The following is a 24,316-nucleotide window of genomic DNA, read 5'->3' on the forward strand; positions in this document are numbered from 1 at the left end:
GTGTGTGTGTGTTTTAAGGTTTAATAATACCAAGTTTTAAAAGTGCCCAATACAGCTCTGGCCAGTTTGGCCCAGCGATTAGAGCATCAGCCTGCGGTCCAGAGAGACCTGGGTTCGGTTCCCGCTAAGGGCACGTACCTAGGTTGCAGTTTGTCCCCGGCCCTGGTTGGTCATGTGGGTGGCAGCCACTCGAGGTGTCCCTTTCACCTCGATGTTTCTCTCTCTCTCTCTCCTTCACTCCCTCCCACTCTATCTGAACAAAAAGTGGAAAAATGTCCTCGGGTGAGGATAAAAAAATAAAAGTGCCCAATATATAAAAGCCTTTAAAAACAAGGTCATGGTGGTGAAAACATAATAGAATATATAGATGATGTATTATAGAATTGTACACCTGAAACCTATATAATTTTATTAATCCTCTCTCTAAAATCAATCATAAAAATAAAAATCCAGGGTTTTGTTGTTGCTTTTAAAGGTGCATGAGTTATAGGTAAAAGAAGATGGACCAGATATTACTAACTGCTAAAAGTGATAATTATACATAAAGGTTCACCAAACATGTTTTCAACTTTTGTGTATGTATAAAGTTTCCCATAATGGAAAGATTTTTAAATGAACAAAATGTTCTATCCACTATTCTCTAAAGATAGAATAAACTCTAAGGAGTTGTAGGAAACTTTGATGAATGGACAGGAACAAGCCATGAACCTCTGGAATGGGCAGGTCTATGGATGGTACAGCTGTGGGCGATCCAGAGCTGAGTTGTGATGAGAACCTGGCTGTAGAATGATCTATGTCCTTTTGGGCACTTCTTAGCTAAGCAAGTATTAGGATAAATAAAGTTCAAGTTTTTTGCTAAATCCAGTGTTTAATACTATTCTAAATCAGACTAAATCCACCTTATTTTTCCATTACTACAACATTAAGTCTCATCTATCCTACAAGACCCAGCTCAAGTCCTACCTTAACTAATCTCATGGCTATGATCCCCCTTTTTCCATAATCTTATCACTCCTTTTGCCTTCTCATTTATTCCTCATATTGTTAGTTTATTGTGTCCTGATACAGCTTTTCCCGACCTCAGTGTATGCTCCTAAAATCAGGGGCTACAGACATATTTTAAAAATACTCTCAGCATCAAAAATAACATCCACAAAGTTGGAGCTCTATTAATACTCAAAGAAACAAAGGCTTTGAAGAGCCCAAAAAGTAGATTACTTAATGGTTTATTGAGCAAAGCAGTGGGGTAGAGTGGGGTTGAGGATGGGGCACAAGTGTTCTTGATTCCTCTCCCTGATAGTTTCCAAAAAAACCCACAGATACAGCACCTCTATTGCTTATCTTTGGCTCCTGCATAATTTGACCACCTCGAGTATGTTGAGCAAAAATCAGTGCATTTGGCGCTGCGTATGAGCTTGAAATACTTCTTCCCAATGTTAGAATGTAACCCGAATGAGATTTTTACCCCTGGTGGTTTGTGTCACCCCGTGCAGTTTCTGCGCACAGCAGGCCCGGGCTTGCACACGCAGTGTGGTGCCGAGAGAGCTCGTTTGCTTGCTTGCGGCGAGTACAGCACAGGCAGCTTCGGGCTTTAAGCAGACTCCCGTGTATTCTTGGAATGGGGAAGTAGATGAAGAGCCGAGGCTCAGGGTCAACAATAATGCTGCTGTAAAGTCCGATTCAAAGGCACATCACTGCTGATCCTCCTTAGGGCACCTCAAGCTTAAATTTTTAGGTTTAGTGGCTGAAAGATTCATGCCAACGAAAGAACAGAAATTACCCAAACATGTGCATGAGTCAAGTAGGAGGGACCACACTCTCGTTTGAAAATAAGAAACAGAAAACAAAACAAACAGAAAACACAGAACAGTAAATATTTTCATTCGTGGCGCCCCGGTCCTCACGGGTTCCCGCCACCGTCCTACCCAGCGAGCTGGTGCTGGCAGGGAAGGAAGAGTGGGACCTACTGGGAGGCCAGGTAAAGCGTCTCAAGCCGGTGCCTCGGCTCCCGGCGCCCAAGGGCCGGTTGGGCACCACCGAGCGTGGACCTCCGGCGCGTCCTAGAGCGGCCGCGCGTGGACACAGCCGGCGGCGCACTTCCGTCCGCGCCCGACGCCGCCCGGCCGACAGCTGGGTCTCGCTGTGGGCCTGCGCCTCCCTTGGCTCCGGCCGCGGGCCCCGGGGAGTGGGTGAGTGGGGCAGGGAGCGCCGGAGGGGATCGGGCCAGGGTCTGCGCCGCCGCGGCTCCCCCGCCGCGAGGCGCGCGCCTCCTCCCGGCTCGCGGCCCGGGCCCCGCGCCGAGTACCCAGGCCCGGGGAGCCCAGGAGCGAACACGCGCCTCCTCCACCCCCGCGGGCGGGAGCTTCCTCGGCCCCGCGCTCCAGCCGCCGCCCACCCATCCTTTTGGGAGACGACGCCGACTTGGAAGAGAGCCGGGGCTGCCAGTGGCCCGAGACCTGGCCTCTGGCCCTGACTCTGCGGTGGCCACTCGCACATCTCCCCAGGCCGCGGTCTGTCTGCTGTAAAATGGAGGTGGCGGCGTCTGCCCGGCCTGCGCCACGGGGGTCGCGGGCGGGCCCTGCCTGCCTGGACACCGGTTCTCACCCGGCAGCCCGTAGAGCCCTTCAGGGAGCCTTGCCAAGGCTCCAGAAGCACCTGGCGGTTGTGATAGGCAGCGGGGACCGAGAGCCACTGACCCAGAGGGACTGCTGTCGTGTGCTGTGTTCCCGGCAGAAGGTGCACTTGGTCCAAGGTGGAGCCCCGGCCCGAGAAAGCAAGCGGCTGTTTTTAGTTTGTGTGGTTTGGTTTTTGTCCGAGAAGACGGGGACCAAATCTGGTTTGGTTACTTTAAATTCCTAGTGCCTAGAATGAACGGTACATGTCACAAAACATGCACCGTTGATTAAATAAATTAATTTCTGAGTACTTCCCGACCTAGTGGAGGGGTTGTGCTTATTTGGTTTGTTATTATTTGGTTTGTAACTTTTTATCATGGAAACTTTCAAGCATATAGGAAAATAAGATAGTGTACTGAACTCCCAACTCATAATCAGTCTTCTTTGATTTATTACCCTCACCCCCTCTGGTTTATTTAAAGCAAATTTAAATGTAGCATTACATCAGTTAAATACTTGTTTATAAAACAGAACTTTTTAAAACATAAAACCATTATCAGTCAGTCTAATAAGCATTTCATATTATCATCTATCCACTCAGCAGTTACATTTCCCCATTTCTCATTTTTTCTCCTGCCATTATCAGTTTCTGCAAATCAGGGTCCAAACATCTCTTACACATGTTTTAAAATCTCTGTCCCCTCCCTTTTTATCGCCCCCCCCCCCCCTTTACTTGTTGAAGAAATCAATTCATTTGTCTGGTAAAGTTTCCTACATATAAGATTTGGCTTTTCCCCTCCTTGTGGTGTCCTTTAGTAAACTGATATTTAGATTACAGCCTTAAAGGATTGAGGTTCTACTTTTTGGCAAGAAGGCCTGATAGGGTTTCTGTGTCCTTCATATAATATCACATCAGGAGTTAAATAAGGTATTGTCTGTCTTGTGGCGTTAAGATTGATCAATGGACGGCTTCCTTACAATTGTACCACAGGGTGCCCTGGTAGGGTGGTTCAGTTGGTTGGGGTGTTGTCCCATGCACTCAAAGGTTGTGAGTTCAGCCCTCTCTAAAATCAATAAACATATCCTTGGGTGAGCATAAAAAATAATAATAATAATAATAAATTTTACCACAGGGTAACTAAATAATTGACCAGGGAGTTACAGAAGGGTGCCAGCTAATAACTGCTGAAGGAGTGAGAGAATGCCACCTTTGGCAGCCCCTAATGAAATAATGGATCCTGGCACTGATCATTAGTGGCTGTTAATATCAGAAGAAGAGAGACAGCCAGACAGTTAAGAAGTATTTTTGGTTGAATACTTAACATGTATTCTTGGATGATTAGTAGGAAATATAGATTAAATAAAATTGGCCAGGAGTTAGTTGATAATTATTGAAGCTTGGGGATGGGTGTGTGGCAATATAGTATACTAATATCTACTTTTGTATGTGTTCGACATTTTTTATAATAAAACGTTTTTTAAAACATTGAGTTCAAGTCAGCCCATTATAGTTCTGTTCTCCATTATTCTTTCACTAAGTGGTTCTCAAATCTGACTGCACATTAGAATCACAGGGGGAGGATTTTATTTATTTATTTATTTATTATCCTCACCTAAGGACATTTTTGCACTTATCTTCAGATGAGCGGGAGGGAGAGATGGAGGAAGAGAGAGAAACATTGATGTGAGAGAGACACATTGAGTGGTCGCCACCTACACAGCCCCAACCGGGGCCAGGGACAAACTGCAACAGAGGTACGTGCCCTTAGCGGGAACTGAACCTGAGACTCTCTGGTCCACGGGCTGACACTCTAACCACTGAGCAAAACTGGCCAGGTCCATAGGGGAAGGATTAAAAAAAAAATACTAAAACACGTGTCTCACTTTGCAGAATTTCCTATTTAATAGTTCTGGGATGGAGCCCAATCATTGATATGTTTTAAAAGCTTATTCTATTATGCTCCAGGGTTACATACCTCTGGCCTAGATCCATTATTTGTTAGGGATTGCAAGGTGATTATATTCTATTATTCCTTCTGCATTTATTAGCTTTTAATATTTTTAACTTTCTGTTTATTCTTACCTGTTTTGCGAACTGCCAATCCAGTAAGAACAGTCTGCAGATTAATTATAAAAGGAAGGTTTGATCTTGGAAGTGAAAATATGGAGTAACACATGGAAGGAACACTAGCAGTAACCTAAAGGCTTGTGTGTGGGGTGGAGAGATGTACTATCTGTGTATGTAAGGTGTGTGTGAGAGGTAAAGAGTGTGGGGAGCTGACTGTATCCCCAGTGGAAAGTAAGATTATGAACAGTGAATGTTCAGCCTTATGACACAGTTTTTTTAATCTTTTTTTTTTTTTAGTCCTCACTGGAGGGTACATTTCAGTGATTTTAGAGAGGAAGGAGGGTAGAGAGAGAAACATCGCCTCCCCCACACACCCCAACTGGGGATAGAACCCGCAACCTAGGCATGTGCCCTGACAGAGAATTGGACCTGCACCTTTTTGGTGTATTGGACAACACCTCAACCAACTGAGCCACCTGGTTGGGCATCCTTATGACACATTTTAAATAATATTCAATATTAAAGAAATTATAAAATTAAATCAAATGCTGTTTATTGAAACCAAAAATAGTTCAAAGATTTAAAAGAAAAAATAATCTTTGCCCCCCGCACCATTTTAATCACCCCTGAGATGACCGGTATTAACAATATGGTGTGTATCCTCCATACCAGACTTTCTCTGTCTCATATAAATGTAGGGGTTTTGGACATCATTATAAAAATGAGATCATGCCATAGCCATTTGTAAATTTTTTCACTGTCATCCCTCCAGGACAAGAGTTACAGACTGACTTAGTTGCAGAATAAATAGTCCATGGTATGAAAGCATAATAAAATATTCAATTGTTTCTCTATTGATTTTTTTTTTCAAATTGCTTCCAAATTTTAGCCACCTTAAAAGTACCGCAATAAACACCATTGTACACAGAGTATTTGCATAGGGTAGATTCCCAAAAAAGGGACTGCTGAGTTAGAGTGTGTTGTTATTAGCAGCAGCATTATTATTGGTAATATATATTGCCAGATTACTCCCCCAAAACGTAATAGCAATTCACACCCCCACCACTAGTAATATGAGTGCCCATATTCTCTTGTTCTGGTTAGCACTGGCTAGCATTAATATTTGTCAGTGGATGTGTGGAAAATGGTGTTCATTTCTTTAATTTGCATTTCCTATACCTGGAGTCTGAGCACTTTTCATGCTTATTGGCTGTTCAGATTTTGTCTCTGAATTTACTGTTTCTATCCATTTTTCTATTGTATCAGGGTTCTTTGTTTTTGTTTTTATATTTTGAATGCACTTGCATGAAACATGTTTTTAGGGGCATTAACTCTTTATCATACAGTGCAAATAGTTTTCTCCAGGTTTTTTTTTGTTTTGTTTTGTTTTTTTGGTCCTTTGACTTTGAGTCTTGATATGTGAAAGTTTTTATATAGTGAAAACATCTATTCCTTTTGAAATTTATGAGTTTCCTGTCTTGCTAATAAGGCTTTTCCCAAACCCCAAATTATATACATGTTCTAATATTTTTAAATGTGTCTTATTGGATCTTTTACATTTAAATTTTGAAGCCATGTGGAATGTATTTTTATATACAATGCAAAGTAAGAATCTTGCTTTACTTTTTCTGCAAAAATAGCCAATTATGTCAGTGCTGTTTATTAAATGTTACATTTTTTATAATTTTGTTATATATTGATTCCCATAAATACCTAGATTTATTTCTAGACTATTCCTTCTCTTTCATCACTATTTTTTTTAAGTTGATTCTTTAGAGAGAGAGGAAGGGAAAAAGAGAAACATCGATGTGAAAGAGAAGCACTGATTGGCTGCCTCCTACTGGGGATAGAGCCCAAAACCTAGGCATGTGCCCTGACCAGGAATCAAACTGGGACCTCTCAGTCCATGGGACAATACTCAGTCCACTAAGCCACACTGGCTGGGCTCACCTCTATTTCTCTGTGTGCCAATATTAGTCTCTTAATTATAACCAGTTAGTGTAGTAGTGTAATATCTAGAAAGGTAAGTCACTTTATGTAATTTTCTTGCCCATTCTCAGACATTTGTTTTTTTTTTTCTTTCCGTCTTTTGATAAATTTTTTTTTGTTCCAAGATTACTCTCAATGGAAATCTGATAAATTTGCATTAAATATATCTGTACTGAATATGAAAAGAACATTTCTGTGATACTAAGTCTTATTAAAGAACCTAATATGTATCTTGGGCTTTTAGGGCCTTTTTCTTTCCTGTTAACGTTATTTCTAGTGATTTTACAAGGTGTTTTTTTTCTCTTGTGAATTAGATCTTTCCCGTTTATTTTCTTTTTTAAAAAAATATTTTTTCTTTATTGATTTTAGAGAGGAAAGGAGAGGAAGAGAGAGAGAGAAACATCGATGAGAGAGAACATTGATTGGCTACCTCCTGCATGCCCCCTATGGGGATCAGTCCCACAACCTGGGCATGTGCCCTGACCAGGAATCGAACCAGAGACCTCTTGGTGCATGGTTGATGCTCAACTAGTGAGCCACACCAGTCGAGCTAGACCTTTCCCGTTTCTATTTTTATCTGGTTATTGCTAAGACTAAGAAAAGTTGTTGACAATTTTGTATATTTATCCTTTATTTAATATGTTAAAATTTTTTCTTAAAATGATTAATTTTTGTTTTCCTCCCAACCCTCAGTGTGGGTAATCTATAATTGTTTATGTGTGAGTTTGAGTTTATTCTTATTTATTCTATTTGATGCACATTTCCCATCACAGAAGTATGTAAGAAATGGCAGATGTGCCCAGAAACAGTGACAGGAAAGAGAGAGATGTTGGGACTTGGCAGAAATCTATACACTCAACAGGTTATTGCTGATCACTTATAATAGCAGCAATCCAAATCCTAACCAGTGATGGACCCTGTCATTTAGAGGAGGGGGACATTCACTAGGCATTACTATACTGCTGTAGAGCAGCAATTTTCAACCCTTTCATCTCATGGCACACGTAAACTAATTACTAAAATTGTGCAGCATACCAAAAATTATACTTTTTGATCTGAGAAAAATATAAATATAATTTTGATTCATTCACAACCAGATGGCTACTGTTGTGTAGGCTGTTGTCATTTTTTTTTACTTGACAAGCTAAGAGAAAAGAGGTCAGTGTCCCTGACTAGATAGGTATTGAAGGTTTTAAAAGTTCTTGCGGCACACCGGTTGAAAATCGCTGCTGTAGAGCATTGTTGTATTTATGATCATGCAGAGAAAGGGCTGATCACCATAAGCACCAGACATACCACGCAGTAAACATAATAAAATCTATCTCAGAACCTCAAATAGAGTGGTTATTGCTGTTTAGTGTTTATTAAAAGGGCTTTAGGGGGGAAAAAAAGGAATGCTTGGAAAGTACAAAGTTCCTGTATATTCTCTCCCTTGCACCCCTATTGTTAACAACTTACAGTAGTTGTTATCTTTGTTACAGCTGATGAGCCAATATTGTTACATTATTATTAACTAAAGTTTACATTGGGGTTCATTCACTCTTTGTACATTCTATGGATTTGGACCAATGTATAATGATGTGTCCATCTCTCTGCATCATGCAGAATAGTTTTACTGCCCTAAATAACAATAAGTCTCTTGGGAACCTGTTTTTGGTGATTTTGAGCAGTGATGTGAAATAATCCCTCGGTGATCTTTCCATTGCAGGGTAGAAGATGTCTATGGATGTGACGTTTCTGGGGACCGGCGCAGCATACCCATCCCCAACCAGGGGTGCCTCTGCTCTGGTTCTTCGGTGTGAGGGCGAGTGTTGGCTCTTTGACTGTGGGGAGGGAACCCAGACACAGCTTATGAAAAGCCAGCTTAAAGCAGGTTAGTGTGCATTTAGTTATCTCATGTTGACCATCACTTGTGCTGCCTCATTTCCTTGGCTTTCCTTGGGCCTTTGCTCCATAGCAGCCCTGACAGTTGCATCGAACTTCAGTGCTAGAATCCTGGCAAGACTTGGAAGGTCCTCAGGCATCTGGTACACCCACTAAACTTTATTCATTTATTTACTTACTTTTCATTCTTCCTGTAAGTTTTGAGAGCAAAGTTTTATAGAGGCCCAGAGTAGAGGATGGAGTGAGATACATCAGGCATATTAGCTGGACACTGCCCAAGCAAAGGAACTTGTGTACACATTTATTTTCACCAGCTGTAAGTATCATGAGAGAATGCAAAGGGCAGTAGATGTTCAGAGGAGGTAGAAGCTCTTTTCCACTTGGTTATCAGGGTAAGCATCTCAGAGAAAGTGACTTGTGAGTTGTTGAAGGAAGAAGAAGGATTTCCCAGGCTGGGGAGAAGAAGGGCATCTCAGCCAGAGGGCGTGGAGTGAGCAAAGGCCCAGCAGCAGGGAGACTGAGGGGTACAGTGATGAAAAGCCATAGTCCAGAGTCAGGCAGACCTGTGTTCCAGTCCCAACTGTGTCTTGGCTTGTGACCTTAGCACAGTGGTTCTCAACCTTCCTAGTGCCGCAACCCTTTAATACAGTTCCTCATGTATGTGGATGTATCTGCGTGTGGGCGGACCCGCCTGGAGACGGATAGAGGAGCGGTGTCTCGGTTCCTAAGACCATCAGAAATATGTGTTTTCCCATGGTCCCAGGCAACCCCTGTGAAAGGGTTGTTCAACCCCCAAAGGGGTCGCGACCCACAGGTTGAGAACCACTGCCTTAGCATATCAGCACCCCGAAAATGGAAATAAAAACTCTACTTAGAAGGCATGTTATGAGACTTATATATAATAATCTTCTCTTTGTGGTTGCCTCCTTCTAATCAGTTAACTCTTAGCTCAAATGCTATTTCCTCAGAGGCTTTTCCTAAACCTCTGGGGTTAAGTAGTTTTTCCCTCACCCCAGGCATTCTGTAGCTTCATCCTATTTTTATTATCATCATCAGTATCTAAACTGATGTTATTTAAATAGCCGTTTGTATATCCACTATCTGTCTCCCTGTGGTAAGCTCAGTGATCACTTGTGTACTTTGTAGTTGCCTAGTAAATATCTGTTCAATAAATGCATGAATAACATGTTCAGCATTTAGTGCAGTGCCTCTGTCTTATTAGGTCTTGGTAAATGGTGGTTATTGAAGTTACTATTCCTGTAACTTGGTACAGTCCTTGGCATTGGATGACTAAAAGAAATATAGTTCTAGGATCTAAGCATCTCTTGGTTTATTGAGGGAAACTGACATGCAGACAGTCATAATATAATATGATAAGGAGAATAATAGAGGTGTTTTCTAAGTCCTTTTGTAGTACAAAGAAGGGGGGCACTAATTATCTGTGTTCAGAGAAAACATTCTGGAGATGGTGATAATAGTAACAGTTGAGCTAGGATCTAAAAGATGAATAGAAGTTTCTCTGGGGAGAAAAGTAGGGCTGGACATTCAAGGAACAGACAACAAAGTGAGCAACAAGTAAGGGAGTTCCCAGACATGTCTGGGGAATATTAAGCCATCCAGAGCATTGAGTACTTGGCTAGGATAGAAGAGAGAGAAGAATGCTGGAAGTAAGTGTGGGCAGACTATGAAATCTTCTGTGGTACGCTAAAGTATTTGGACCTTATTATTCTATTGGCAATAAGGAACCATTAAAGTTTAAAGCAGGGTTAACAGGGTCTAATTTGTGTTTTAGGACAGTTTTCCTTTGGCAAATGTATTGGCAAAAAGAGACTAGCATCAGGGAGACCAGTTTCAAGGCAGTTGCATTCATCTGAGAGAAGGGAGAGAAGAGGAGGGTGTTGAAGCAGGAAGTAGTGATAGGGATGGGGAAGAGAGACTTAATCTAAGAGATACCTGTAGAGCCAGTAGGAGGTGGTGACTGAATGTCTAGGGTGTAAAGAAGTGAATAATTATTACATGTTACAGATGGCCATGCCCCAGACCTGGAAGTCATGAAAAGTGCATTTGGAGGAATGAACTAATTAATATCGCTTGGGACATGAGGCCTTGAGATGTACAAAGTTCAACCCTCATTCTATATTGTCTTGTGTTGAAACCCTGAGGTGAAGGCAGGTACTTTGCTTTATGTCCCTTGGGTCACACAGGTGTTCCTCTTGTGAGAACTCTCAGGGAAGGCACAGACTAGAGTGGAGGCTGTAATATGTAACTGTTTAGCAGTTATCAACCTGTGGGTCGCGACCCCTTTGGGGGTCAAACGACCCTTTCACAGGGGTCGCCTAAGACATAACAGTAGCAAAATTACACTTATGAAGTAACAACGAAAATAATTTTATGGTTGGGGGTCACCACAACATGAGGAACTGTATTAAAAGAGTCATGGCATTAGGAAGGTTGAGAACCACTGGTTTAGAGAGTAGAGGTGAAGGTGGGAGGGTGATTAAAAAAGAAACAAAAAACTGTTAAGTGTGGGTATTAGAGATTTGGGTATGGGGATAAGTCTTTCCTTTTTATTTAAAACTGTGTCACTTATCTAATGCTATGAAACAGATTACAAATTTAGTGTCCTATTTGCATTTATTATCCTATAGTTTCTGTGGGTCAGGGAGTTCCAGGCCTGGTTTATCTGGGTTTTCGGTTTCAGGGTCTCACTAAGCTGCGATCTTGTAATTGGCTGGACTGAGGTCTCATAAGAGGGTCAAGTGGGGAAGAATCTGCTTCAGAGCTCACTCAGGTTGTTGGCAGAATCTTTACCGTTGTGGGACTGAGGCTGCCCACAGCTCCTAGAGGCCTCCTCGTCACGTGGATTTCTACTTCATAGTAGCTTGGAGTAGTGCCAGCAAGGGAGAGAGAAACTCGAGCAAAACTACAGGCAGGTTGAAGTCTTAAAACATAATGTAATCACATTGCATCTCTGTGTCATAGTTGACTGGTTAGAAGCCTATCACAAATCTCACCCACACCCAAGAGGAGGGAATTATAGAAGGATGTGAACACCAGGAAGTTATTGGTTTCTCTCGATAACCCAATATGGACCTGTCATTATTTGATTCGTTGAAACCCTTTCAGCTTATATTACCTCCTGGGGTAATAATATTTTATGATTTTTATAAGGAAGTACTTTGTATTTATCTAATCGTAGGTCTTTCAAGCTTCCATGGTCCTAATATGCAGGCATCTTATTAACAAGTATAGATTTACCATGTCTATTTCTGTCATAATTTTAAAGACTAAACCTAACTTTTGTTTTTTTCCCTTAAAAATAATTCTAAAATGTATACATGCTCAATGTAAAAATTCAAACAAAGCAGAAAAGTATAAGAAAAGCCTATAGGTATAGGTGTATTTGTGTAGTGTGTAGGTATAATTTTGCATAAATCAAATCACTATGCAGCCGCTTTTTTTCAACTGAACAACATATATGAGGACTGTATTGCAGACATTTTCCTGGGGCAGTAAATATAACTGCATCATCACTTAGGGGGTGCTTAGTAGTTCATTCCTCTATGGATGACATATTCCCCTGTATTTTCTTGTTCTCAGGTGAAAGGAAACTCATGCGTTTTTCTTTCTTCATTTGATAGCTTCATCTTAACCTTTGATAATTGTGGTTGCCATTCCTTCTCCCTCTGAAATCAGGTTTCTTGGAAAATGAGATGTTTGTCTTCCCTGAAACTGATAATTGTGGGAAGCAATTTTTTACTTATTTAATTTGTCTCACTTTTTGGGTTCACAGATTGTTTTGGTGCTCAGTTTGGCTCTGTTTTGCAGTAGACAGGGAGGAACCCAGAATGTCTGATGTGGCACTTTTGACGTCAGCATGGATCAGGACTAATACCGTCATAGTTCTCTTGTCTGCAGAGACCTCAAGTCCATTTGTGAGTGCTTTGGCAACCTGGACAGCAGGAAGGGGAAATGCAAAGGTTCTAAAAGTCAAAAAACCGGATTGAAAAGAGAAAATAAAAAGGAGCATATTGAGGAAACTTACAGAGGGCCTCCTGGGGATTCTCAAGGTCCAAAATTTGCCTCTGCCCAATCTATTGTTCTCTGCCAAGGGTCCTGGGCTTGGCGTAGTAAGTGGAAGACTCACTCACTTGGAGAACACGTTTGCCTTGATATCACAGGACAAATGACACTACAGTAAACTATTCCTATTCTTTAATGGTATTATTAAACAGTTCTGTTCTTTTATGGAGGCAAATGTTTGAAAGAGGTGGGCCATGGGATTGGACCAGAAGCCTCTGTTATACTAATCATGTGTTATTGTAATTGTTACTTTTGAAATGCCCTGTGGTGTATCTCAAAAAAAATGCTGACGTGGCATCCTGCCACATACCAGCAGTAAATTCAGTTTAACATTAGGTAAATCAAGTTACAACCTAAGCCAATGTGCACTGAAAAAGCTGTGTGTTCGTTCAGAGTGAAGGGAAGGGATGGGCCCATGTTCCCTTACAGAACACCGAAGGGGCTCTGCCCTGTGATCTGCATTCTAATGTCTGTTGTCCACCTCCTTCCCTGTTGGTTCTTTACCCCCTTGTTCTCTGACCTCCCTTTCTCTCCCTCTTCTCTTGTTTCTCCCTTCTTCACCATCTTCCTTTTTCTCCTCCCCCGTCAACCTCACTCAGACAAACAGGCTCTGACTTGGTTAATTAATCTCTGTCCAGTTTAGAGACTCCTTAAAAGGCATTTTGGGTTCGGCACTGGTCCAGTCTGTTGGAGCCAGGGGAACTTGTTTTGCCTGAAATACATATTTGCTATTCTTAGAGCAAACAGTAGGGGGCAATGTAACTGTCAGATGCTTTTAACACTTGAAGCCTATCTGGTTACTTACGTGAATTATTTCAGAACACTTCCTACTGCAACTTTTTTTTGGTAATCAGATATATAGGAAAATACTCTGAAAACTATAACACTATGTAATTTGAATATGTTTTATGAAAAGTTGTCTTATTAAAACCATCTAGTAAAATAAAGCCTATCTTTCTTGCTTCTGGAATCATGTAGAAAAATATAAAAAATAAGTTTATGGTGATAAGTAAAACTCTAAATTTATTTTACTGCTTTCTATGTAAGTTGTTACATATATTTCAAGTATCTTTGTATGGATCTTTATGTCTGAAAAATTCCCAATTTTATTTTTCTCTCTCATTCGAAAGGGAGAATTACCAAGATCTTCATCACGCACCTTCATGGAGACCATTTCTTTGGCCTTCCTGGCCTCCTCTGCACAATTAGCCTGCAGAGCGGCTCCACGGTCACCAAGCAGCCCATTGAAATCTATGGCCCTGCAGGGCTTCGGGACTTCATCTGGCGAACCATGGAGCTGTCTCACACGGAGTTGGTCTTCCCTTACGTGGTCCACGAGCTGGTGCCTACAGCAGATCAGTGTCCTACAGAAGAACTGAAAGAATTTGCACACATGAGTAGAGCAGACAGCTCCCCCAAAGAGGGACAAGGGAGAACTATCCTATTAGACTCAGAAGAAAACTCATACCTTCTGGTTGATGATGAACAGTTTGTTGTAAAAGCATTTCGCCTCTTTCACCGAATTCCCTCCTTTGGGTTTTCAGTTGTGGAGAAGAAGCGCCCAGGTAAACTCAATGCACAGAAACTGAAAGACCTTGGTAAGTGTGTTTTGTTTTGTTTTTTTCTTTTCTCATCAATCAAGCTGTTGTTAACTGAAGCTGTTAGAAGTGTCATAGTAACCTTCCTTTCCTGTATCCCAGACCTAAAACTGACATTTTCTCCACGTACTTCCTTTGCCCAAAGTTTGCTTATTAAGGGAGATTTCCTAGGGCCTAAAGATATTCTTCAGAGAAAAATCCAAGTATATATTTTAATCCTTTTCTCTTTAGCTCCCCTGATGCACATTCTTGGTCTGTCTTATCTTCAGCTTACACTGTCTTGGTTGGCAGGGTAGTGTTGTTGTTTTACTCTAGGCTTTTATTTTTTCATGTCTTTCTCTTAACAGATGTTTTCAATGCCATCGTTGGCCTGAGAATTTTTTCCATGTCTTAATGTTGCAACTGTAGCCAGTTACTTTCAGGGTTTTCCTTTTCCATCTCGATTAAGTTAATTTGGTGTTCAGAATACTTCGCCTCAACTGGTTTTCATCACAGTAGTAGGCAAGCACACAAAGATGGGCTTGGGGCCCACCTGAGGCTTCATACCTCCTCCACACTAGGCCTTCATGCAGGAGGGGGTCTTTGGCGTCTCTCTGGAAGCAGTGTCGAGGTCTCCTGTACCTCCGGCATCTCTGCCTTCCTTAACATGGCCATTGCAGAGCCTATGAAAATCATGATGGTGTCTTATGTATGTTTATTTCTTTGTTTACTCGACCTCTTCCTTCTTTCCCAACTAAAACAAAATGCAAAATAATGAGGAAAAGTAACTTAGGCCAAAGGTATTTTTATTATCTAAAATCCTGTGGAAATACTCTTATATTGGGAAACTTTACACATGATCTATATTGGACTTAGTAAGCACTTTCTGTTTTTTCGTAGGTATTGTCAAGAGTGATAATCAGGTACTATTCTAGAATAATATGAGATTTAATCCCAGTTTGGTAAAGGTGGAACTGCCCCTATACATGAAGATTGATTATTAACTTACTCAGTTTGTAGGTACCTTGTCATTATTTAAATGGACTCTTAACGTTTGCCCAAAGATGAGCTTATTAAATAAAGCACTCCCAAAAACTGTTATTTCCATGCACAGCAGAGCATCAAGGCTATTATCTTGACTGTAATAATGTTTTAGTGGGACTTAAGAGCTTAAAACTTATCTGACACATGTGCTCGGGAAATGTTTTAGATGCTACGGCATTGCCAACACAGAACTTTTAACAATGTATAAATATTCCAGTTTTCCACAAATAGTAAAATATTTATACAAATTATGAAAAGAATTAGATGTCTTTTCCATTTGCTTTTTGCTGTGCTGTTAAAACAGACTCTCTTAACAAGTCATAAATTCCATTCCCATGATGTGATGTTATCTGCCTCCATCATTAGGTGTTCCGCCAGGTCCTGCCTATGGGAAGCTGAAAAATGGAATTTCTGTTGTTCTGGAAAATGGAGTTACAATCTCTCCCCAAGATGTCTTAAAAAAGCCTATTGTTGGAAGAAAAATCTGCATTTTGGGTGACTGTTCAGGGGTTGTGGGTGATGGAGGCGTGAAGCTGTGCTTTGAAGCAGACCTATTGATCCATGAAGCGACCCTGGATGATGCCCAGATGGACAAAGCAAAGGAGCATGGCCACAGCACCCCACAGATGGCAGCAGCATTTGCAAAGCTGTGCCAAGCAAAGAGGCTTGTTCTGACTCACTTCAGTCAGAGGTACAAACCAGTTGCTTTGGCCAGAGAAGGACAAACAGATGGGATTGTAGAACTAAAAAAGCAAGCTGAATCAGTGTTAGGTTTCCAAGAAGTGACTCTAGCAGAAGATTTTATGGTGATTGGCATTCCAATCAAGAAATGAAGCCAGTGTTCCTGAATGCATACCGACATGTCCATGAATATGTTACTGAACTGACAGTCAAGTTTGTTGTTTTGGTCTAAAATTATTTGGGTCTCAGTAATCCTAAAAAGGATGGAATTTCATTGCTGAATTGACTCAGCAGTGAGAGGGAGCAAGCTTTTTGATAATAAATCATTTTCAAAAGAAAAAAAACTAGTATCCTTTTTAAAGTCCAAATTTGACAAAATGAGAGACTATTCAGGTATATTTCGTGTTGTGTGGCTGCTGCCCCAGATATACCCCACGCAATCCTAGGCTTAGCTTCTGCCCAGCTTTATTGCTGTTATTGGCAAAGTACACAGGGCTTGGCCCTCTGGGCTAAAAATGGTATTTTGGCAGTTTGTGTTGAATCTGTTCATGTTATTAACAGAATACAGAGAAGTGTAACGAGACATTCATTGGACATGCAGGATTGAAACTGGCATGTTGAATCTTAAATTCTTTGCTAGGATACTGACTGCAGGGTCAGGCTAGGTGTTTATCCTTTAATTAATGTGTCATTGAACTTTCTGGTTTGCTCTAAACCTGTGGTTCTCAGCTCAGGGTGATAACATTGCCCTGGACAGAGATTTGAAGTTGTGGGGATGTTTCTTGTCAAAATGACTGGGAGGTGGGTGGAAAGTTCTACTGGTATTGAGTCAGTAGGAGCCAGGGATGCTACGTAAAGTTTGGGTCAGCGCTGTACGATGAAGAATTATCTCACCCAAAAACACAAATTGCAGGTCTGTTGTGGAGTAAAAATTATACTCCAAATGTGAATATACTTTATCAAAATTCATAACATAATGAGTTGAATTACTATGTAAATCAAATTCTACAAGAAATCCTAAAGAACTAGTCAAGTGAATATGTTGGAATTGGAATGTCATATCAAATATTATTTGACAAAAATTAACCATGAGCTGGAACTTGTGAATCTGGAGTTAAAGAAATCATCTATTCAACTGAGTTTAATTTACATGTTCCTATTAATAATTATTTGAGCACCATTTTAATAAATGTTCTTTCTAGAGTAGCTTTTCCTTCTGAGCTTCCTTCTACCTCCTTTCTGCCATGTGTAGCTGACTGAATTGCCCCACAATAGTTCTCAAAAGTGTTAATGGAAAGCTAGTCTCAAGTACTGGTTCATTCAAAAGACTTCCCTAATCAGATCCATTTGGGAAACGCTTTATGCTATGTGTTCCTGTGGGAATGTCCTAATGCCCTTTGATATATTAAAAACGGTATTGCTTGAGTGGTCATAAATCAGTCTTTGGTGTCAGAAAGACCTGATTTCAGGGTCCTATTTTGTACCTTATGGTGTTACTTGTGTGGTCTGAAGCAGATTACTTACCTCTCTGAGCTTCCGCTTGCTCGTCTGTAAAACAGGAAAAATAATACCGACCTCACTGGATCATTGTGAAGATTAAGACAGTGCGTAAAAGGAGCATAGCACATTGTTTAAAGGTGTTGAGGAGTCTTGCAGTACAGAGGCCTGTCACCTTGACTGAACCCCCTTCTCAGTCCTATTTCACCATATACTATTACCATCTCAGGAACCTGGAGAGTTTTCTAGTACATATTTGGAAATATTGTCATGGGGTATACTATTAAATTCCTTTGGGTTCTGGGGCTTCTCTAGTAAAAAAAATTCGACTCCTGGATGGTTTTGAACCGTCCCTAGATGAGTCCAGTGACTCAAGATCTCAGTCACTCTGAAGCAGTCTTCAGAACAGTCAGGTTCTGCCCTACTCTGGCTGTCAGCCTGCCCAAGTGCCAAAGTTTGACCAGACTTAAAGTGTAACTTGGCTTCTGAACTGGATTCAAACAAGCATTTACTAGTCACTTACTGTGTAATAAAACCTGTACAACAGGGAATGGCTAAGACTAGTCCCTGTACTGCATGGAGCTCTTGAGGGTAAAGACTATAGCTTAGTGACCTCTACATTCTTAGAAATACCCACCCACAGTAAGCACTCAGAAATGTTTATTGAATGAAATGAGGTCTTGATATGATTCATGACTGTAAACTTCAGGACTTAAATTTTAAGACCTGTGCCTGGTCCATTTCATTACTGTACTTGTCCAAAACATTTTAATTACTTGGTTTGATGGTACCCCGTTCACTGAGTACCAACTAAGTGCCAGGATTTACTATATTGGGAGTAGGGAAATGAATATAAGACAAAACTATAGACTCACTGTCTAAGCGGTAGAGACAGATAAGTGAACAACAGTAAATATACAGTTCCTTCAAAAGTTTTATTCGTGTAGTCTGATGCTCAGTTTTGCTCTTCCTGGGCATTATTTGGTAGCTTACTTGAGCTATGCCCTTGGAATCAGGCTCTATTAAGGTATGTAGGCTAAGCCTTCGGAGACCATAGGAAGGTGGGAATGAATTGATATGTTGGATCAAGTGTAGGGTATCAGTCCATGGTGAGAATTCTTTCTTGGACTCTTCTGGCCTAGAATTTGTTCTTTTTTTATTTTTTTATCCTCACCTGAGGACATTTTTACATTTATCTTCAGATAGAGAAGGAGGAAGAGAGAGAGAGAAACATCGATGTGAGAGAGACACATCCGACCCCAACCAGGACCAAAGACAAACTGCAACTGAGGTACGTGCTCTTAGCGGGAACTGAACCCAGGATCCCCAGTCCATGGGCCGTGGGCCGACCCTCTCACCGCTGAGCCAAACCGGCCAGGGCTAGAATTTGTTCTTAATGGTAGGACACACTCGAAGAGTTTATGGAGCCTGGAATTAAGAATGAAGCTTCTATTGGACTTCTCAGAGCCTATAATCTCTTTATGGTTGTATCAGAGGGGATAAGAATATGTACTGTGCCCAAACTTATTCGATCATTGAATCCTCTTTTGCCAAGGAACATCTTGAAACACTGAGAAATGTTCCTCAATACGTCTCAAAAGTATTATATTTCTATTTCTATTTTTACCTGCACAATTCATTGAGGTAATGAATTTCATGTCTAAGTATAGTATTTTCTTTGTCCTAAACTTAATTTTTTAAATTATTTTTTTCTTTTTATTGAATTTATTGGGTGACATGAGTTAATAAAATTATATAGGTTTCAGGAGTACAATTCTATAATACATCATCTGTATTTTGTAGTGTGTGTTCACCACTCCAGGTCAAGAATCCTTCCATCAACGTTTATTCCCCCTTTACCCTCTTCAACCTCCCCCAACCCTCCCTTGACCTCTAATAATTACCATACTCTTGTCTATCTAAACTGACTTTCAGTAGTCAGGAATCCACAAGTACCTGCTTATTTTAGATTTAATTTAAAAAAGCTCTTTCCAGTTCTCAAAAGGTGTTTAGACTTACCAAATAGACCCCAAATCAGCTGTCTTCTAATACTCATGACTCATTAATATACTTTTAATGAACTTTTAATCATAAAAGCAGCATATGCTAACTAGAGAATTTTTTTTAAAGATCCAAGAAAGGAAGACAGCCCTGGCTGGGTGGCTCAGTTGGTTGGAGCATCGTCCCATACATCAAAAGGTTGTGGGTTCAATTCATGGTCAGGACACATACCTAGGCTGCTGGTTTGATCCCTGTTCAAGATGCATACTGGAAGCAACATCGATGTTTCTCTCATATCCATGTTTCTCTCTCTCCCTTCCTCACTCTCTCTCTTGCTCGCTCGCTCTCAAAAAATAAATAATAATAATAATAAAGAAAACATAACCTCCGGTGAGAATTTAAAGAAAAAGAAAAGAAAGGAAGACAATTACTTATAATTCTGTCACCCAGAAAGCTACTACTTCTGGTACAGTGGTCTTCAAACTGAAGTGTGAGTCAGTATCACTCAAAGTAGTATATAAGTGGACAAGGGCGTGCAGGTAGACAGATCCCACTTGGTTTCTTGTTCACACTCCACAGCAGCATAAGAAAGGCCTGTTTCGTTAACTCCAATAGATGATATGGAGTATTATCAATTAATGACCTTTCAACATGTCTCTTCTGAGACATTTGTCTTATAAAGATTATTTTTGCCTCTGAGGACAAATAACTTCATTATATCTTTCAACTAGCACATGTAATTCAACTATGATTTTCTTGAATATTCTTATGCCTGCTTAAAAATTTAGTAGTTTTTACTTAAAGGGGTAAAAATCCTTCTTCTACAAATATGTTCATGAAGATGTACAGTGAAGGTACTTTTGTCTTCATAAAGGTATAAGTTTATAGTGAAATATACTGGTTCTGTTCTTACTGATTGATGGGTTTTCAGGTATTGAATGAGTCAGGGTATGTTTTTTCTTATATGGCAAGAATAAAGGAAATGCTGGTAATGCTTTGAATGTTTGCTCTTGGCAGGATAAGAATAGAGTTGGTGGGTGGCGGCATGGGGTAAGATCAAGAAATTCTTTTCTTCCATAGTAGGAAGTAAACAATATTTAAAACTGAAAAATAAATAGCACTTTGAGCACATTATGTTTAACAGGAGTGTGGGGGAAAGAAGATAGTCAATACCAGGTGAATAGTTACGAGTAAAGGAAGGGATCCTTAGTGAAAGGTACAGAGGGAGTGAGAGGGACAGTCAGAGGACTACCATTTTTCATGAGTCCAGTAGTACTAGTACTATTCGATATTTTGAACTACTTATGTGTGTTTGTATTCCATTAATTTAAAAATTACATTCACACACACACACACAGGTAAGACACTACTTTGAATAATCATATCAATTGCTGGTCTCCAATTTTTTTCAAAATATAAATCTGAACCTAGCACCCACCCCCACCCACACCCCCACTTGAAGGTTTGTTGAGGCCTTGCCTTACCTGCCCTTTCTAGCCTAATCTTTTCCCGCAGTACCACTCTTTTTTTTTTTTTTTTGGTATGTGCCTCTGGTAGGAACCGAACCCAGGACTCTGGTCCGCAGGCCGACCACTGAGCCAAACTGGCCAGGGCAGTATCACTTATTTTTGCAGTCCCAGCCACATGGGCTTTCTCTTAATCTTTTGTCAGAGGTCTCTGTTGTTGCACAGTCTTGGCATGGACTGCTCCCTGTTCCCTAGACCTGGAATCCTCTTTCTCCTGTCCCCAAGTTTACCCTTACTGGGCCTTATGATCACAGCTCTGCAGTCACATCCCTGTGGAATCCCCTCCAGACTCCCTCTAGGTAGTGTATTCCTCTCACAGGTAGCATATTCACCCCACCTCCCTGGTGCTTGTCAGTTTATATTTTCATTTTGCTTGTGTGAGTATTTGATTGATGGTTCTCTTTCCCATTAGAACTGTAAGCTGCACAAGAACAGAACTGTGTCTAATTTTGTTTCCCTTGGTGCCCTTGCCCCTAGCTTCCTGGAACATATTAGGCACTCAATAAATAGTGGCGGCTAGCTCAATTCTCCTTGCCATCCTTCATTCTGGTAACAGGCAGTACTTCGTTCTCCTAGGGGTTTTTTCCTAATTAATATTAAAAAACAAAAATCCTCACCCTGTGACCTTAATAAGGCAAATCCTTATACATACTAATTCTAAGGCTTTAGTTTGGTGTCCTAAGATATGCGGACAGTTACCTAAAATTAGGGGAAGGGCTAGAAAAGGAGTTTCTCTGCCTAAGAAACTGGGATGCTGGCTTTGGCTATGCATAGGAAGTCAGAGCAAAGGTAAGGCCCAGTCCCATGCAAGAGTCTGGAGCACCATACAAGGCAGGGAAATAGTGGAAGAATCTGATGTTAATTTAATGGTGGGTACATTATTTTGAAGTAAATCCTTCCATTTCCCCCAAACTTTCTTTGAAGTCAGCTGGACTTCAGCTGGATCCATCCTAACCCTGAACACCACCAAACAAGAACAAGTTCTGAATTCCATAACGGGTTGACCTGGGGAAAAGGGGCAGCAGGAGAGAGAGCAAGACAATTCAGAACTAAGTTCGCAGGAGCTAGAGTCGGTGGTGACTACGAGATTTAAGCCTCCAGGAATTTTCAGAAAAGTGAAAGGAGGCATTGCCCTTTACATGACCCATAAAGAGGGGATGCAGGAGAGGGGCTGAGCCAATTTCGTGTCTATCATAAAGGACAGGGTGACTCCAGGGGACACTGTCCTTGACGGACATATTCTCAGGATTAGAAAGCTGTCATATCCAGGATAATAAGGAAGCTGAGGAGGGTGCCTAAGTTTATCCAAAGTAAAAAAATATTTCCACTCCTAAATAAAGCTAGCAGAGAAACACTGTTGCTCAGATGTCAGCATGCTAATTATACACCCAACAGACTTGGCAGGTACAAAGATTAAATTCGCCCACAAAAAAGTAAAAGGGGAAAGGAGAAGGATCAAGTTTCCCAGCTATATAAATCTCCTGGTAACTTCCAGAAACTGTTCAGGCAGCCTCACGTAGAGCTAAGCAACATTTAGTTCAGTGTCACCAAAATGAAACCAAGGTTATTTTGTCTAGGTGGTTCTCTACATTGTTGTGCTTGTCCAAGTGAGACCATATCTCTGTCAAACATCCTGGACTGGAGTTGACCTATGTAGATATACCCAAGTCTGGGTAAGCAACGCAAGTGTTGATTCTAAGTGGCTCACCAAGAGCCTTGCAATGGAACACATCTTTTTTTTTTTAATCCTCACCCGAGGACATTTTTGCATTTACCTTCAGATAGAGCGGGAGGAAGAGAGGGAGGGAAGAAGAGAGAGAGGGAGAAATATCAATGTGAGAGAGACACATCGAGTGGTTGCCACCCACATGACCCCAACCGGGGCTGGGGAAAACTGCAACCAAGGTACATGCCCTTAGTGGGAACTGAACCTGGGACTGTCTGGTCTGCAGGCCGACGCTCTAACTGCTGAGCCAAACCGGCCAGGGCAGAACACATCTTCATATGGCCAGTGCATACTGGAACAGGATTGATTTCCTCCCCCATGTGCCTTTACTGAAAGGCAGTATAACCTACTGCAGTGGTCTTCAAACCAGGGCATTTGTACCCCAGGGAGATGCAAAGACTTTTCTGGAGATACACAAGCATTCTTTCATATGAAATATTTCCTAAAATTGATCTTCCTGGGAACTAGCATAGACAAAGTGTCTTGCTGGTTCCATTGCACAATGCTCCAGATGACAAACATCTGGGATACCAAAAAAAGGGATGATTGAAATATTGAGATTGGGGTTGAAACATGAATGATCAGATAAATTCCTTTGCAAGTTGGGTATTTTCCAATTTGTTACTTTGAACAAAATTGAAGGAGGATCTAATAAAATCCAGATCAGGAAATATCTCATCTGCCCAAAGATAGGTTTTTTAAGCATCTTTATTGAGATATAGTTCACATACCATACAATTCAATGGGTTTTCATATTTTCACAGTTGTGCAGTCATAACCACTGTCAATTTTAGAACATTTTCACGAACCCCCCAAAGAAACTCCATACCCTTTAGCAGTCACTCCCTTTTTCTTCTCAAGATCCCTAGCCCTAAACTTTTTTCTACCACTAATTTACTTTCTGTCTCTCTAGGTTTGCCTATTCTGGATATTTCATATAAATCGAATCATACAATATGTGGTCCTTTGTTTCTTGCTTCTTTTACTTAGCATAATGTTTTCAAGATGTATCCAAGTTGTAGCTTATATCAGTACTTCATTCCTTTTTTTTGGCCAAATATTCCATTGTATGAATATACCACATTTTATTTATCCATTCATCAGTCAATCCAATGATAGATTATTTACAATATACCTGTATTAGGAATGAAAAGTGAGAGATTGCTACAGATCTTGTAAATATTAATGCTAAAAGAGGATAATATAACTTTAATTTTAGATAAAATTACTAAAACAACTTTCTTAAACACGATTTGCCAGAATTGACACAAGAAAAAATTGGTGACTATTCAGATTTTCTATTTTATTTTTTAAAAGTGAATTTGTGATTAAAACTCTTCTAAAAACAAAAAACAAACCACCTCCAGGCCCAGATGGTTTTGCTAGTGACTCATTCTAAACAATTAAGGAAGAAATATACCTTTATTCCACAAACCTTTCCAAAAAATAGAAAAAGAGGGAACACTTCCCAACTCATTTTATGAGGTCAGCATAACCTTGATGCCAAAACTTAAGGACGTTAAAAGAAAGGAAAATTACAGACTAATTTCTCTTATAAAAACCCTAAAGAAAGTAATTAGCTAATTGAATCCAGTAATGTATAAAGAGTTAGATATCTTGGCAAA

General features: G+C 40.6%; 1 protein-coding gene across 3 annotated transcripts; it reads left to right on the plus strand.

The window, feature by feature from the left end:
* The first annotated feature begins 2,121 nt into the window (after nt 1–2,121).
* On the plus strand, nt 2,122–18,689 carry ELAC1 (elaC ribonuclease Z 1). 3 transcript variants are annotated; one of them, XM_036244826.1, is made up of 5 exons: nt 2,122–2,189; nt 8,381–8,545; nt 13,770–14,237; nt 15,627–15,951; nt 18,641–18,689. In XM_036244826.1, the coding sequence occupies exons 2-5, from the start codon at nt 8,389–8,391 to the stop codon at nt 18,642–18,644; spliced, it is 954 nt and encodes a 317-aa protein (XP_036100719.1). In that variant the 5' UTR covers nt 2,122–2,189; nt 8,381–8,388; the 3' UTR covers nt 18,645–18,689. The 3 variants fall into 3 exon arrangements, with proteins under 3 accessions (XP_036100719.1, XP_036100717.1, XP_036100718.1); XM_036244824.1 differs by lacking the exon at nt 18,641–18,689 and having other exon boundaries at nt 15,627–16,278; XM_036244825.1 differs by lacking the exons at nt 2,122–2,189; nt 18,641–18,689 and adding an exon at nt 2,324–2,752 and having other exon boundaries at nt 15,627–16,283.
* Nucleotides 18,690–24,316: the final 5,627 nt, after the last annotated feature.

Source organism: Molossus molossus, unplaced genomic scaffold (genome assembly GCF_014108415.1).
Source record: "Molossus molossus isolate mMolMol1 unplaced genomic scaffold, mMolMol1.p scaffold_m16_p_6, whole genome shotgun sequence".
NCBI classification, from domain to species: Eukaryota; Metazoa; Chordata; class Mammalia; order Chiroptera; family Molossidae; genus Molossus; species Molossus molossus.

Excerpts from the sequence above, each read along its gene's own strand:
- ELAC1 (XM_036244824.1), top strand. The coding sequence starts at position 8,389 with ATGTCTATGGATGTGACGTTTCTGGGGACCGGCGCAGCATACCCATCC. Across the intron at positions 8,546-13,769 it reads GAAAAGCCAGCTTAAAGCAG|GGAGAATTACCAAGATCTTC; the intron begins GTTAGTGTGCAT and ends CTCATTCGAAAG. Across the intron at positions 14,238-15,626 it reads ACAGAAACTGAAAGACCTTG|GTGTTCCGCCAGGTCCTGCC; the intron begins GTAAGTGTGTTT and ends CTCCATCATTAG.